At 46.7% G+C, this 16,854-nt stretch overlaps 2 protein-coding genes across 2 annotated transcripts; both read right to left on the bottom strand.

Moving 5' to 3' along the window:
• Nucleotides 1-300: 300 nt before the first annotated feature.
• Nucleotides 301-3,837, bottom strand: FTH1 (ferritin heavy chain 1). The gene is made up of 4 exons (XM_027728650.2): nt 3,538-3,837; nt 2,014-2,160; nt 1,457-1,582; nt 301-638 (listed from the first exon to the last, which is right to left on the bottom strand). Exons 1-4 carry the CDS (start codon nt 3,646-3,648, stop codon nt 474-476), a joined length of 549 nt encoding a protein of 182 aa, XP_027584451.1. The 5' UTR covers nt 3,649-3,837; the 3' UTR covers nt 301-473.
• A 10,189-nt stretch (nt 3,838-14,026) lies between these two features.
• Nucleotides 14,027-14,967, bottom strand: LOC113991938 (olfactory receptor 5AS1-like). The gene is given in 2 exon segments (XM_027728705.2): nt 14,027-14,757; nt 14,760-14,967. Coding segments are annotated over 2 exon segments (939 nt in total).
• Nucleotides 14,968-16,854: the final 1,887 nt, after the last annotated feature.

Below are 16,854 nucleotides of genomic sequence, written 5' to 3'. Positions count from 1 at the left end.
GTTCCAGATCACCCCTGCCACAGATTTGAGTGCTCAGAGAAATGTGGATGGTAGCCCACACCACTCAGCTGAGCTTTACTGCCCACCCTCAGAAAATAAAAGCAAGGCTCAAGCCCAGGACCATCGTTTCGTTTCCTCATTTTAGTTCCCATGCAACGGGAATTTAGAGAAACCATACAAGTTCTACTTCTGCCTTCAGCAGCAGCTGCAAGACTCCCACACCACATGACAAAATTTACCTCCCACATCCCTTCATTACAGCTGCCTTCTCTCCCTGAAAACTAAACAGGAAAAGCCAGCTGGAACCAAGTCACTTTATTGGCTGGAGGGCAGTACATAAAACACAAGAGAGAAGGGGGGTGATATTTGGTACAGAGAATGGAACTGTTTCTCTAGGTAGCTGAAGCTGCATGCACGGCTGGACATTAAGTAGGAGTCCCACTGAAACCCACAGCGTGTCTCTGGGCCAGACTTCAGCTGTCATTGTCACTGTCCCCGAGGGTGTGCTTGTCGAAGAGGTACTCGGCCATGCCGTATTTTGGTGCCCCCATCTTCCGCAGGTTGGTCACATGGTCACCCAGCTCCTTGATGGCTTTCACCTGCTCATCCAGGTAATGAGTCTCAATGAAGTCACACAACTGGAAGGGAGACCAAGAGAGTTTAAATTCAGGCCCAGAAAGGAGTGGATACAGCACGACAACTTTCAAGCTGAGAGGAAGCAGCTTTTAAGTTTTGCTTCAGCAAAGCCAGAAGGAGATCAAAGTGAGGCAGGGCTTACACAGGCACACTGGCTCCAGAACCCTGCAGAGCTCAGGAAGCCTCTCCTCTTCCTCACTACAGGAAGCATTAGCCAAGTCTCTGAACAGATTTTGACTCCCCCACTACACAGCAAACTCACAACTGTGAGGATTTACACCTCTAAAACAGCCCAGTTTTATTGTTTTCTTTATAAAAGTCCCTCCAGCTTACACAGGACACTCACAAGAGTACTTGGATTCACACACATTAATCTCTTCCTGATACTAAGCAGCTTCAATTCAGCCTTGCCAAAAACTTTCATCTGTGAAGAGCCCTGTGTGTTTCAGACCCTGTTCTCAAGTATCAGGGCTTGAGAAACCAGAAGTGACACCAGAATTTTGTGGCAGAAAAGCCTCATAAGATAGAACTCAACCACCTCAGAAACAAGCCTCCATAAAGCTTAATACACTTCAGAAGGAATAAAGCAAGTCTCAGCTACCATAAAAGTCCTCCTGGAAGGACAGCAATAACCTCACCAAAGGGCTAAAGGACAGGCTGACATCTGGGCCCTTCCCTCTGGAAGGGCTGCACCCCTGGTTCACCTTTTCTCACCTTTATTAACATCAAGGACACACAGCTCAGCCCTAAACTCGCACAATTAGGCACATCCAAGCCCCCTCCTTGCACAGCCACATTCTCGGGCTCAGCCTCCACTTACGTGTGGGTCGTTCTTCTCAGTTGCCAATTTGTGCAGTTCTAGCAGTGACTGGTTCACGTTCTTTTCCAGGTGCAGGGCACACTCCATTGCAGTCAGGCCATTCTCCCAGTCATCACGGTCTGGCTTCTGCCAGGGGAAAGCACAGCCCATGTTTTCTCTAAGTACCCACAAATCAGTAGGGAGCAAAGCCTTTAGACCACCCTCAAAGCTTGTCTGGATCAAATTCAGACATTTAGGTAACAAACACTTGATGTGCACTCAGAACACAACTGAATGCAACCCCCCAATCCCACTTCTCAAAACAGTCCACAGAGCACTTCTGCTGTTAAATTTAATGATGATGAACCAGTTGCCTTCTTGTTCTGCCACAGGAAACCATTACCCTCTTCTTACACAAAAAGTACTTTTTCTTAGTCAATCAGCATAAATTATCAAATTACTACACGTCTCAAATGACTCTGCTTCTCCAGTGTCAGCTGCTGCTCCTTCTGGGAGAGGACCCAGAGGGAAACTCAGCCCCCAAATGTAGTTCTGGGCCGGGAGAGCCCACTCCTCACCTTGATGTCCTGCAGGAAGATGCGCCCTCCCCTCTGGTTCTGCAGCTTCATCAGCTTCTCCGCGTGCTCCCGCTCCTCATGGGACTGATGCAGGAAGTACTTGGCAAAGTTTTTCAGAGCCACATCATCCCGGTCAAAATAGTAGGACTGAAAAATAAGGATTCACAGGCTCAGAATCCCAAGCTAAGCCTAAAGTGTGGCTTCAGATGTGTCTCCTCTTAGCCCTGCCTCAGGATGGCCCGAGTCCAAGCTGAGGCCAGCAGACAGCAAGGCAGTGTGGAACAACCCTCCCCTTACTATTTTTCCAACTAAGATTAAATCTTAACATGCATCCCTACCAAGGACACAAATGGTAGTTGTGTCCTTGGTTCAGTTCTGAAGATACAAAAAAATCCCCGATACCCCACAAATACCTGTTCTGATCACCATTCAAATGCCTTAAACTGCGGCCTTGAAAAGCCTTTTTCATGGAGAAATCTTCCCTTTGTTTGCTCGAGCTTGTTTACAATGATCACAAGTCAGGGTTATGACTTGCAACACCAGCTGAGTGGCCATTAACTTTTAGGTACTCCTGCAATAAAGCTCTCATGCCTCCGTAGGCTTTTCAGGGATTAGACTAAAGAGTACACTTGCTACTTTTGGAGAAAAATAGCAGTATTGCATTTAAAAGACAAATGGAATTAAAATATCAGGTCAACAGCGAATACTGTTTTGAAAACCAAAAAAAACCCCCGTCTAACAACAATTAGAAGCCATCACACAGCTTGTCTGTTCCTCAGTCAGGGCCATTAGCAGGATTCAATGGAACTTTCGCATCAACTGCCACTTATTTCCCAAACTACTACAGAATTCTCTGCTGCTAAACCAGCAGCCTGGAGGTTCAAAGCGAGACACCAGTGCTTTGTGTACCACTATCATCCACCAACGGAAGAACAAAACAGCGTTAAAACTTTTACAGTAACACAGAAACAAGCCGTAAAGTGCTGGATGTACATGCCACGACATTATGGAATGCCACCGGAAAGTCTCAAGTTCCCTGCACGTCTAAAGCTGCACAGAGGTCAGAGCTGCTCCTTGCGCCAGAGCAGCTCAGCGTGGCTAAAACCGGACCCTCGTGCCAAGCGAGACAAGTAGACGCAGGGCCAAGGAAATCGCAGATTCCTCCTGATTCACGGAGGAAAGAAAAACCGTGCCTGGGAGCCGAGCACGCCCGCGGGAAAGGCGCCAAGCGCCTCGTTAGGCAGGTCCTACTATCCAGCCCAGCCCCAAGGGCAGAGCCGGCCGGGAGCCGCTGAGCCGGGCTGATAACGGGGCCCACAAGGGCAACGGCCGCGGGGTCCGCGAACACCGAGATAAAGGGCCTCACCTACACACAGGGGACGGCCCACAAGGGCCCGGAGGCGCTGGGGAAGGAGGAGGAGGAGGAGGAAGAGGAGGAGCTGCGCCCGCAGGCACCGCCCGGCACCCGCGAACCCCCCCACCGCGCCAGGCCCGCGTGCGGCCCCTCTAGCCCTCGCCTCTCACCATGCTGAGGTACACGTAGGACGCGTAGAGCTCCAGGTTGATCTGGCGGTTGACGGCGGCCTCGCAGTCCTGGTGGTAGTTCTGGCGCACCTGGGAGGGGGGCGCTGCCATGGCTGGGTGCTCCGGTGGGTACGGCGGTGACTGTGTGAGCGGCGGTGGTGTGGTTGTGTGGGAGGGGGCGCGGCGGGCCCGAGCGCGGCCGGTTCCGTCCAAGCACTGTTGACGCAGGAACCCGCTCCGCTCCGCCGCCGACGCGTTCTGAGGGCCGTCCGCCCCGCGGCGCACATTTTATACCGCCGCGCGCCGGGCGCACCCACTGAGGGGCGGGGCTTCTGTGCCGCGCTTCTGCTGGCCCAGCATGACTCAGCACCCGCCCAGGCCACGCCCACCGCGGGGGCGGGGTCCGCGCGCGCCGCTTCCCTCAGCCCCCTCCGCCATCATGGAGTTGGTGCTGCTGGAAAAGCCCTCAGGGCGCGCCCTGCCCCCGGCCCCCAAAACACGCCCCCAAAGCGTTTCTAAATGTTTCTAAAATCCAATCTAAATCCAGAAAAATGAAAAATCAAAGGGCAAATGTTAAAAAACTGAGCCCTCTGGTAACGAGATGGTTATTTCAGCTGCTTTTAGTGCTATCCCAGTCAGTGCCATAATTTATTTTCAATAAACACTGGGTTCTTTAGTCATTCAGTTTGCTCATTTATTTTCAGTCACTACTGGACTATTTTACTTTGTGCTTTCTGTAGTTTTAAGCTGATTAAAAGTGCAACTTTGAGGGCTAGAAACATCCTGCTTAACCAAGACCATCTTTTAACATCAAACTCCCAAGATCTAGGCTTTTACCAAGCCAGCGTTCAGTCCTGGCTTTTTCCAAGCCAATGTTCACGCTGAAATCCATCAGAAATTTAACTTATTTGGCCTGTAAACTCAGATTACATAGTTTTTCTTCTATTTACTGTGCCTGTAAACTGAGATTAAATATTTCTTCTACGTATTGAGCCTGTAAATTCAGATTAAATAGTATTTCCTCCACATACTGAGCCTGTAAACTCAGGTTAAATAATTTTTCCTCTAACCAGTTCTTTCTACAGCACTTTTCCAGGCAGTTCCAAACAGCCTGGAGGGAACAGGGAGCCTCTGCCTTCCTTTGTTTCACCGTTTTCTGTCGGTTAAACTTCAGAAGTAATTAAGATCTATAAGATAGCGTGGGTCATACCCATGCTTCAGGCTGCCAGGTACACTTGAAATCTGTTCTCCTCCCGCACTAATGCTTATGTAAAAAACAACAACAACAACAAAAAAGTCGTAGCTGCTGGGCAGACTTGTATGACTATGTTCACACCAGAGTGTTTTCAGCTCCCTGGAACATCAAACAGACCTTTATAATTACAAAGTTTATAACAGCAATATTTCCTCTGCAGTTCGGACAGTCTGTGCCACCCGTGATTAAACGTCAATGAGATTAGGGAAGTCCCAGATTCTGCTTTCTGGATCCACTGCGAGTTGCACAATGCACATGATGTTTGGTGACAGCAGATTTACGTGGGCAGGAGAGGAAACATGGGGTTGCACAGCCGTGTGTCATGCCTTGGTGACCAAGGTGAAGAGTTCAAAACTCTGGTCTTACATGAGATTATGTTCAGCCATACCCAGATCTTCCCTATCTCAAACTAGTGTTTTAATTTCAACTTTACTTCACGCTGTTTCCTCATGGTTTGGTTTAAGCCTTCTTTTATCTTGTACTGTTCTTCCTGAAGATGCATTTAATCATAAAAACCTCGGATGGTTTAGGTTGGAAGGGACTTTAAAGTCCAACCCCCTGCTGTGGACAGGGACACTTTCCACTAGCCCAGGTTGCTCCAAGCCCCATCCAACCTGGCCTTGAACACTTCCAGGGATGGGGCAGCCACAGCTTCTCTGGGCAACTATGCCAGGGCCTCACCACTCTCACAGCCAAGAATTTCTTCCTAAATAGTAAAGACTTTCTTCCTAAAGGACTTTACAAGCATTCTTGGGAAGAAGCCTGCTAAAAGCATCACCTTATTAGGCTGGACTTCCCATCAAGTAACATTCACATTTAGGAGAAAATTGTGCCCTTTGAGGGGAATTGTTCCCTAGCACAAGTTGCCCAAAGAAACTGTGGCTGCCCCATCCCTGGAAGTATTCGAGGCCCAGGGCCTCTCCCATCCTTGTGTGTGGATTTTGAATTCACATCTCTCTCAGCTGCTTTGTTGGTCTGAAGTAAAGGCATATTCAGGCTGCCTACAGGCAAAATCATTGTATTGTCTGCCTACACAAGCTTCAGATTGTTGAAGACAATCTCTGTTTTCCCTTGGATAATATCCCATCAGGAACAATGGAGCAAGCTTTTCTTGTTTACAGCTTGTACATAGAGCACAGACCCTAAAATCTGCCAATTTAGGGACAGTAATGCTGAGCTTTAGGTGTGCAAAAATAGTCGGGGCTTCTTTGATGAATGTCTCCATATAAATACAAAAGGTCATCAAGTCAGAGATCAAGATATACCTGAAGGGAAAGTTTCCATGACTCTTACACCCACTTTAATACCATTTATTCTGACTCTACCTATGGCCTTCTCGTGCATGACCTTCGCAAATGACCACAGTGACCTTCCCGGGGGTTGAAAACAGGACTTCTAAGCAAATACTGGACAATATTTGCCCAAAGTAAATTCTGAGGCAGATTTTTGCTGATACAGTCCCTGAGCAAAAAACTTGGCATGAGACTTAGGCTTACAGTTAGACCTTCAACAAGAGGGCTGCCTTGGTGTGATCAGAGAGAGCCAGAATGCTCAGAAATGCACAAAATTTCATTTAACATCTGTAGAAACAGTTCACCTATAGCTTTAAAATGCTTGATTTTGCCATGCTGGTTTAATTACAGATTAATAACAGATCTCAGTTAAAAATCAACAACTGTCCCAGATTCAGTGAACAAGAAAGTGCTGAATATGCCTCAAATATTAAATCAACAAAAATACAGTAACCTTTTCTTTTTTTTTTTCCCCCAAAGCTCAAAGTCCTGTAAATAAGATAAACTGCATCCAGTCAAATATTTGTTATGGAGAACCTCCATTCCACCTACGAATTTCAGTGTCATTCAGGTCCCAGACTTTCTGTAAACACAAAAGCAACTCTAAACTTGGCTCCAAGGTTGATCATGTGTGGGGAAATTTGACACTGATCTCAACTGTGAGTTTTGAAAGCTGTTTACTAAACACATCTGGGCTCCATTTGCTCTGTGAGATTAACTGCAAACTCCTTCTGTTGCTCCTTGGGCAAAACGTGGTGCAAGTTTTTCAGTTGTTTCTTTTAGGTGTCCAAATTTCTCCACGTGGGAAAGCCGGGGTTTCACTGAGTTTTCCCTGGGTACTTACAGCACAGAATGCAAATGACTGGGGAACACAGAAGTGCTGGTTCCTGGAAACACTCTCCAAAGACAGAAAGACAAAGGATGTTTGAAGTTATGCTGGGAAATTTGCCTTGGAGACTGAACACAAGGCTATTCTGATTCAGGAAAAAAAAGTCCCGAAGACGGACTAAAGGATTTTGTAAACAACTAATATAATCCCTGTTTTAAACAGACAAACATTTTTTAAACTCTGTTACAGTTTTTTCTCTCTCTTGAACATATTTGCATACAGTCTGAATGAAACGCCATAGATAACAATTCTCTAGTTTGTCCACACTACTCTTGATTTTATTTTTATTTATTTTTATTTATTAGTTATTTATTTTTACAAGCCTCTAAAAATACACTTAGAGTTAATAGAGTGAGGAAGAACATTGTTAATAACATGATAATTCTGTCAGCCCAGCATGGCCAGAAGCAGAATTTGGTGAATTTACTTGCATGTATCAGCCCCTTCTAAACTAATTTCAAGACCAACTTCAATATCTGTGACAGAAAAGCTCCAGTTTGGATTCCAAAGGCATCCTGTGCACCAGCTGCATGTACTGGAGCTTCCACAACAGATTTTTCCAAGCTGCAAAAGTCACAATAATTTGATGTTGACATTCCACCACAGGCCACAATCCACAACATTTACTACACTGTCATGATCCTCCTGCAGGGCCATCCACTTTATTTCCCTCTCAGATTTACCAAGTGTTAAAAACCAGGGGGTGGGTATCATTCCTGTTCTCTATTTCTGTTTCTTTAACTTACTCTAAAACTGGAAAAAAATTGCAAATAGAACCACCCATCTAAAGTCAACAACCACAGGGAAATTTCTCAATATACCAAAGGATCACCTCCTTCCTACCATGAATTCCCCTGGAAAACACTGGGGATTATCCAAAGCCCTCATGATCAGGCAGCTTTCATTCTGAGTAGGATACACAGGCAAAATGTTGTTTTTTAAAGATGAGGTTTCATCTGGGAATCAAAAAGAGGTGTCTGTCCTCCCTCATGCTGCCACCTTGTTTTCCACAAAAACTGGATTTGTAACCCTCCACAGAGACACTGATTCTTTATTTCAGACCACAGTTTGCACCCCAGGCCTCAGTTAATTTTGTGAGGATGTTCTTTAGGCACAGTTTGTGTAGCATCTTGAACAGATATTACAAAGCCTTCCAGAGAAGGTGGTGGCTGCTTTTACATTCAGCCACCCAGAAAAGGGGCTGGCAGGCAAATGCTTTCAAGCATGATGAGAAGAAACAAGCTTTTACAGGGAACTGGCGGTTAAAAACCGGCTTAAAGAACATGCAGCAGCCCGATAAAGCACCACAAAAAACAAGCAGTGGCCCATGTCATGATCTCTGTCAGGCAGGATGGGCGGGGGGAGCACCTCCAAACTGCTGCTGCTGCTCAGCAGGTCTCTCCAGGAACTCATTTCATGGATTATTTTAGAGGAAGTGAAGAGATTAAATCGATGTAGTGGCTTAGAAAAATTGGAGGGATGTTGTCTACAAGAGGTGAGAAAGCAGGGAGAGTTTTCTGGGAGCCTGTGAGAAAAGCAGGTTCCTGCTGTGCTGTGAAGAGACACTGAAAACACCCGTGTGGTTCATGCAGCTGAGATGGAGCCACAACTCCACAGCTTTCCTGCTAGGTATAATTTCCTCCTAAGTCACATCCCAGACCTTGGCATCAAGGTAAAAATGTTTAAAAGCAGTTCAAGGGGCTTGAGTTGGACCTGCTCCTACATGTGTGACCTGTGGAGCAGCCAGATAGTGTTGAAAAGTAGAGTATTGTCCCTGAAAAGTCAACTCTGGATGAGCTGGACACAACTCCTTCCACAAGCCAGCAGCAGCTGGGTGGGGAGGAGACCCACTGGTGCTTTCCCTGCCTACTGAACAAACTGGGAAGAACCTGGTTCTCCGTTTTTAAACTTATTCCACCAGCATCTGGGGGGGGGAAGGAAAGCCATAAAATTAGAAGAGAGAAATAAAACAGGAAAAAATAAGTCTCTATTAGAGCAAGGCCTGACCATGATAGTAATAAATAGGTTGGATTAAGTCGTTGTCTTTAACTTTGCAGATGTTGGGCTAAGCCCACAGATATCAGCATTCCAGCAGCCAATAAAACAGTGACAGAGCAGGCCCCCTGCTCCATCAGGGCAAGGAGATAACAGGGAAGGGCAGCCACAGGAACATATGGACTCCTCAGCAATCACATCTGGCTGTTTCAGACTGGGCAGAACCATTAACTCCAGGCAGACCACCAGCTCTTAAACCTTGGTCACCAGGTCTTGCTGACCTGGGGTCGTGGTCACAATGCTGGGAAGATGCTCCCACTAAAATTATCAGTTTTATGTGGTAGCAAAGCTCTCAGACTGCCCTTGGACAGCAGCCACCTTAATTTCAGGTTTAAGGCAGCCAGAGGAATGCTCTGCCTGGTCTAAGGAATCAGTTCTTCCACCCAGTTGCTCTATGAGTAGCTTGCTCAGTCATGCATGGCCACACTGCCCAAAACCTGTCTAAATAGGCAGTGATGACCAAGGCTGAAACTACTCAAATCAGGAACTTTCCAGTCTGACAAGAAAAAAACCACAAGATTTCCGCTCCACACTTGTTTAGCACAGGCCAGGCCCTTCCTTGCTTTGTGTTTGGTGCTCCTGGTTCCTTCTAAAAGCCACTGTGAAGGGACACAACCCTCAGGGGAGCAGCAGGTTCAGTGTAAAGCTGCACCTTGCAGCTGAAACATTCCCACGACTCGAGGCTGCCAAAAAGGGGAGACTGAATTCTCCACCCACATGCCTTGTCTGTCTCCTTTCCCTGTCCCCAGCCACCCTTAGAGTGTTCACCAGGGTCTCTGCAGGCAGAGACCGGCAGAAAACAGCATTTTTGGCCAGTTTCTAGGGCTGGCTTGGCCAGTGGATGGATCTAAAAGCTCCAGAGTCATGAGACACATGGAGGAGCTCAGCCAGCCACTCCTCAGCCAGCGACTCAAGGCAAAGGGTGAACTGCCAGGATTTGGTTGAGATGCCAGGAATCCTGGGAGCAGTGAGGATGTTCAGTAAGGCCCAAAAGGGTTCTCTTACAAAGCATTTCTGCAGTCAGGAGGTGCAGGTTGAGCAACAGGCTGATATCAGCTAAAACAACAGCCTGAGGGAGGGAGCAGCTCCAAGGCGAAACCACGTGGGCATTTCTGAGGTCACCAAGTAAAACAAGAGTTTCTGATTGGGAAGAAAAAGAAGCCAGAATTGCAGCATTGTTACTTAATCCAGGAAATTTTGTTTAGCAGAGACCAGCAGGCTCAGCATGACCACACAAAAAAGCTTTTTCTTGGAATTCTTAGGCGCCTGCATCCCTGCCTCAGCCAGGTTCAACTAACAGTGGGGAGTGCCTGAAAAAGGCAATTCCAACCTTTTTCCCTGCCTGTATTTACTCTCATGTACTCTGGAGTCACCAGGCTCTACACCCCCTCCCTACCCCGTAAACTTCAAGAGGAACATGGATGACTGACTGTGTCAGCCTAGGAAAGGAAAGAAGATCCACTTCCAAAGTTTTCTACTGGAAGCCCTTGTCCTTTGCATCACCAGATTAGTCCTCCTTGCAAGGCTGTGACATCACAAAATTCATCAGGTGGGAATGGAAGGGTTCAATACTTTCTTGCTGTATTCCAGAGGCCAGAAAAGCAGCTCAATCCACAGAAAAGAGTACTTCCCAAACTACTTCAGCCTAAACTGCCCCACAGTCACACCACAGCCACAGAGAGACCTGTAATAACAAGGATGACAAGCTGGGAAGCAGCTGGGAATTGCAGAGACTGGAAAAAAAAAAGAGGAAGGGGACTGAGAATCTGTGTTTCCACAGCCACATCCAGCATAAGAACCACCAGTGCACGGAGAGGCTGAGGAATGGGAAGAGAAAGTGACACCACCGTTACTTTAGATCAACTGGAAACTTTCTCTTCTTGTTCCAGGGCCTTAAGAAGTGGCTTTTTCCAGAAGTAATTGGGAGGAGACAGTTCTACCCCTTTCCCCCTATCACCCTCAGCCATAGCCAGCCCCATCTCTCTGTTTCAGTGAGTTTCTGCTTTCCTGTCAGGTGGGAGGATCAGGACTGAGCAACAGCACCTAAGAAAGCAAACAAACCCTGAGAGTTGGATTGGGAATTGGGAAGTGGGGGAAGAATCTCTTCCTGACCAGCACATGACTTTTACTCATCTTCCTTACTGAGAGTGAGATAACAATTCATTCTCAGGCGATGTGCTTTGCCTGATATCTACAATAACCAAATTAACAAAGTAACGATTCATTTGCCAAGGACAAGTTTTAAAACCCACTTTTTTTTCTCCTCTTTGAAAACGTGTGTTATACTAGAAATCAGGAGACAAAGGAATGTTAATTAGCTTTAATTTCAGCTCTAATTTCAGTCCAGTTGCCTTGTGAAGGATGCTGTCCTTTACAGCTCTCTCTAGGAGGATTCCTGAAACTTCGTTAACATTCCCATCTTCTTCCAGCACCAGGATTACAGTCAAGAATTAGAACACTGGGAAGCTGGTCACAACTCCCAGCACTCTTCCTCCCATTCCAACCTCGAACGCAGAAGCTTAATAGAATTTTGGGGACGGTGGAAGGACAACAAAGCTGCCAGTGGTGCCTCCCAGTGCCATTCCGTGGGCACAGCTCACACACCAGCCCGATCCCGTCACGGGAAAACTCCTTTTCCTAGAAGTCCTTCCCACTCTGTCGGTCTTCACACACATCTGCTCTGCTTCCTGAGGCTGTGTCACAACCCACTGGAATCCTCTCTCCCGTGGCAGAACCGATCCGAGCAGCACTTCCACACCGTGGAGGTGCGGGTTTGTCCCGGTTTGTCCCGGTTTGTCCCGGTTTGTCCCGGCCGGGCCGAGCCGCCACGCGGGGGCGCCCCCGCTGCGCTGACACCCGCAGCCGGCAGGGGGCGCTGCGGGCGGAGGCGCGCTCCGCCGCCCCGGGGCACGCTGGGAGTTGTAGTCAGCGGTACCCCCGCCATCGCCGCTCCCGAGGCCCGGCGGGGCCCCTCCACCGGTGTCCAGGGCGGTTCCCGCGCTGTTCTCGCGTCATGGACACTTGAGGATCTGCAGAATGTTCTATGCCATCCCCCAGCGCTGCCGGGATGCAGCGCTGTGGGGATCGGGCAGCGCTGTGGGGATCGGGCAGCGCCGTCGCGCTGCGATGACATCACTGGTGCTGACACCGCCTCTGGCAGCGCGGTCAGACTATTCCCGATTTTTTTTTCCTGCGCAATGACAATCATTTTCCGGTGTAATTATAATAATTTCCCTGCTGTTACGTGTCCTTCTGGCTCTGTGAGCCACTCACAGCTCCAACTCTGCCACTGACTGTACTCGTAACTCCCTGCTGGGACTCGGCACTTAGGACACATGGTTAGTGCTGGATTAACGTTTGGGCTCGATTTCAGAGGTCTTTCCCATTCTTAATGGTTCCACTGTCTCACAGCTCTTCCCACAGCACGGTTTCTCAGCAGCCCAAGCCACAGTTATGCAGTTGGGCCATCCCGGAGTTGGACCTTGGACACTCGGCCCAGGGAGCTGAAAGCTGGGAACAACATGACAGGGGAGGGTTACAGAGATGTTTTCAATCCATAGGAGGAAGGTTTTGCTTCCTCTGAGGTTGCTAGCCTGCGAAATTACCATTTTCACTGTTCGTAAGACGAAGTCCTGATTATCATTGAATCCCAGAATCCCAGAATGGTTTGGGTTGGAAGGGACCTTAAAGATCATAGAATTCCACTCCCCTGCCATGGGCAGGGACACCTTCCACCAGACCAGGTTGCTCCAAGCCCTGTCCAACCTGGCCTTGAACACTTCCAGGGAAGGGGCAGCCACAGTTTTTCTGGAAAACTTGTGCCAGGGCCTCACCACTCTCACGGGGAAGAATTCCTTCCAAATATCCTATCTAACACTGCCTTTGTCAGTGGGGAGCATTCCGTGGGCTTGGAAAGAATGGGATTAGGAAACCTGTTGTTTAACTGCAGGTTAGAGTGACAAGGAGCAATCAAGGGCAACTAGAAGGGCTTCTACAGACATCAGCAAGTGGAAAATCCACCAAAAAAGGGTCCAGTGCTGAAATGTCAGGAATTCTGTGCAGACAAAGCAGAAGTACCACGCTCATGTTGTACCAGGATACAATTAATACTTGTTTATGCTGAATCCAGACACAGGTGCGCTACAAAAGTCTGTCTTGATATCAGTGCGTGTGTTTTGTAACAGTGCCGGGCCCATAACCACCAACAAGCATTTCATAACACAATTAGGCAGAAATAAAAACCTAATTATGCTGTGGGAAGGGAAACAAGGGCTTGTGGTCTGCAGGCAGAAAGAGATGATGGAAAAATACATACGAGTAGTAAAACTGTCAAGAACACAGGAGGAGAACAAGCATGAAAAATGTCTGGGGGGAGCAGAACAGGCAGGGAGGTGCCTAGTGAAACCTGAACAAGTCCAGCCACAAAAATATGGTAACACAAATAAATAAATAAATAGATAAATAAATAAATAAACGACTCCTTTCTCTGTAGTGGGTACGGCAGAACTGGCTGTCAAATATGAGAAGTATTTTCCCTGTGCAAAAGCTTTTAGCTTTCCAAATCTAATACAGAGAATCACACCCATATGTAATAATTGTTTTAATTGGACTTTTCTTTCAAACATCTTGGTGAAGAGTTGTCTCGGTAATTGTAATCTGCAAAAATATAACTTTCTTCTGCATTTGGGATAGACTCGTTATGGACAGTGAGGAGAAAGAGATCATGGAACACTGGGATTGTTTGGGTTGGAAGGGACCTTAAAGACCATGTAGTTCCAGGGTTGTCACTCACTGGATCCTTCTGGGATGGGATCCACCTGACCTGAGCTTCTGTTTGATAAGGTGAATCACCTTCTCAGTTGACTGCTTTTTCCCAGTGATTACCAAATGGACCTGGGAAGCAACCCGCCATGCAGATATTCCTAACGACTCACCTACATTTAGCCCAATGGTTCCCATCACTGGTGCTTTTATTGTGTTTTGGACCAGAAACACACTCTAAGAAAATCCCTGAGAAAAGACCCTCCTCTCCACTGTCCTCCTCAGGGCATCCTTCACTTCTTTGTTCCTCAGGCTGTAAATCAGGGGGTTCAGCATGGGAAAGACAAGAGTATAAAATGCAGACACTACTTTGTCTGTGTCCCAGGAGGAGTGGTTGGAGCTGGTCTTTAAATAGGTGAAGAGGAGGGAGCCATAGGACAACGCGATGGCCATCAGGTGGGAGCTGCAGGTGTAGAAGGCTTTGTACCTGCTCTCAGCCACCTGGATGCGGAATATGGTGCTGAGGATGGAGATGTGGGACACAGCAATGCTCAGGAAGGTGCTGGTCTGGATGAAGCCACACAGGGTGATGAGCAGGACCTCATTGAGGCGTGTGTCAGAGCGGGAGATCTCCAGCAGCAGCGGGATGTCGCAGAAGTGGTTGATCCATCTGGAGCCGCAGAACGGCAGCGAGAATGCGAGGCAGGTGTGGACCAGCGAGGTCAGACCCCTGCTGAGGAACGCCCCAGCCACCATGGAGGTGCAGATCCTGTGGGACATGGCCTCAGAGTAGAGGAGAGGCTGACAAACGGCCACGTAGCTGTCGTAGGCCATGGCGGCCAAAACGAGTCACTCAGTGGAAGCGGCAAAGAGGAACATCTGCATCCCACAGCCAAGGAAAGAAATGGCTTTGTGCTGGGCCAAGAGGTTCACCAGCATCTTGGGAGTGATGGCAGAAGAACAACTGAGTCTAGGAAGGATAAATTGCTCAGGAAATAATACATGTGGGTGTGAAGGCAGGCAGTGAGCCGGACAAGTGCCATGAGGCCGACGTTCCCCACCGAAGTGGTGCCGGAGATGAGCAGGAAGAGCCCAAACAAAGGAATCTCCATCTCAGGCCAGTCTGTGAAACCCAGGAGAATGAACTCAGTCAGGGCAGTGCAGTTTCCTTCAGGCATTTCATGCCCTTGTGTTTGGCTTTGTGCACAAAAGATTTGTCAGGGGCTGACTTGGTCCTGGTGGATGTCGAGGCGCAAATGCATCACATCCTGCACAGGAAAAAGTGGTGGAAATTCAGGCACCTTGCCCAAGTCAGAGGGGAAACCAATGGTTTGGATGATACCCATTGAAAGGAAAGCTTAGGAGGACAAAGAGAGCTTTAGAGACACATTTTAAATGTGGAATTCCTTCCTGTATATTCCTTTAGTATCTATGAAATAGGAGCTCGGGTGGGATTTTTTAAGATCTAGGCCATAGTGTATAGAAACCATCCATATATACCCACACCAGAGGTATAGAAAAGACTCTGTGTCCTTTCTTGGTGAAGGCTTGGTACATCCAAAAATCTGAATTATAATCTGCAAGTGACTGTTTACTCCAGAAAATGTCTGGGTTGAGTCAGGTAAGCACAATATCACTTGAGAAAAAACATCCTATTGAAGTATAAAAGCTGCTACACATTTCCCTGTGTTTCAAGTAGAGGAAGCAGTTCAGGCACAGTTAATAATGACTTTTCTTAGGCAGCAAGAAAATGAAATACTGGAAAAGTTGGTTGAAATGCTGAAACAAAAGCAGATTTATTTTTTTTTAGAAAAAAAGAAATAATAAGTTTGGAACAAGCAGGAAACATTGAGTTTAAAGTGAAATATCGCATGTCATTCTAGGATTCCCTACAAATATATTGTGGGTTTATTTTCCCGAGGCTGATTAATTCTTAAGCAGTTAATGAAAAGCAAGTCATGAAGATTGTTTTTAAATATTCAAACTTAAATATTTTTAGGATTTCCAAGCAGTTTTCCCCACCTTTTTTTTTTTTACCTGAAATTATTAATTGAATTTGAATTGGACTCAGTCTGCTAGAAAATGAATTCTGGGTATTAATTTAACATTTCAAGAAAAAAACCATAATTTTAATTTTGAGAAAGTTAATACACATTTCTGCTGATGCCAGTATGAATTCTACACAGGGCAGATAAATCTTGCTCACCTTTACAGGAAAAATAAGGATTACAGAAGGACATCTAATAAAAGAACTGTTAATGCAGTTAAATAATTCTGTAAATATCAATGTTATGTGGACAAAGTCACAGACAAACCAGAAATGTCTATGTTGCCAAAATAAAATAATTATAAATTAAGATGCTTCCTCCAGGAGAGGATACTAAATGGTTACAGAAAGGAGGATTTTAGATTCCAAAGGTGTTTGCAGACACCAGTTACAACAAATCTCACCTGCATTTTGCTTTGTAAAGGTTGGTGTGAGGAAGTCTGGATGACCAATATAAATTCCAGAATTTTGGATGATTACCCCTACGTCAGGTGAATCCCATTTTTGGCAACTTTGATCTTGTTTTTCAAGCCTTGGAGAAGGCTTAGTGCATCCTAAAATCTCAATGATTTTCTAGAAATGACCATTTACTCCCTAAAATATCTGGAGTGACTCAGGTCAGGACACAGGTCCCTCAGTTGATTCCTAGAATAAGGTGACAAGTTCCACAAACATTCAGTTGAGGTTTATTTTTAGCCAAAAGATCCTGTTACATTACCATTGATTTTGACACCACCACAGGCAATTTGAGAGATTCCTGGTGAAAGGCCAAAAATAGAAGATTTCAACCCCCCCAAATATGCCTTGGTTATGTACATGTGGCTGTTTCTCCTTATTGTCACCTCTTGATCATGCTCTGAAATGAACTCACAGAAGCACGAGCAGCTGCTAAAAAGTCAGTGCTCTCTGATGAAGACCTGCAAGAAATTTCAGTCCCCAGATAAAAATTTAGACACAAAAATAATAATTTAAGAAAACCACAAAAATTTCCCCCTTTTTAAACATATATTAGTATTTA

Source organism: Pipra filicauda, unplaced genomic scaffold, assembly GCF_003945595.2.
Source record: "Pipra filicauda isolate LSUMZ 115617 unplaced genomic scaffold, ASM394559v2 scaffold45_size4122338_pilon, whole genome shotgun sequence".
Taxonomy (NCBI): Eukaryota; Metazoa; Chordata; class Aves; order Passeriformes; family Pipridae; genus Pipra; species Pipra filicauda.
The sequence above is the reverse complement of the archived record's forward strand: the minus strand, read 5'-3'. Positions and strand labels throughout refer to the sequence as shown.

What these genes read in the sequence shown, in the direction of transcription:
- FTH1 (XM_027728650.2), bottom strand. Translation starts at nt 3,648, where the DNA reads ATGGCAGCGCCCCCCTCCCAGGTGCGCCAGAACTACCACCAGGACTGC. An exon ending in TCTTCCTGCAGGACATCAAG is followed by an intron (nt 1,583 to 2,013) that starts GTGAGGAGTGGG and finishes TTCCCCTGGCAG; the next exon opens with AAGCCAGACCGTGATGACTG. An exon ending in CTGAGAAGAACGACCCACAC is followed by an intron (nt 639 to 1,456) that starts GTAAGTGGAGGC and finishes TCTCCCTTCCAG; the next exon opens with TTGTGTGACTTCATTGAGAC.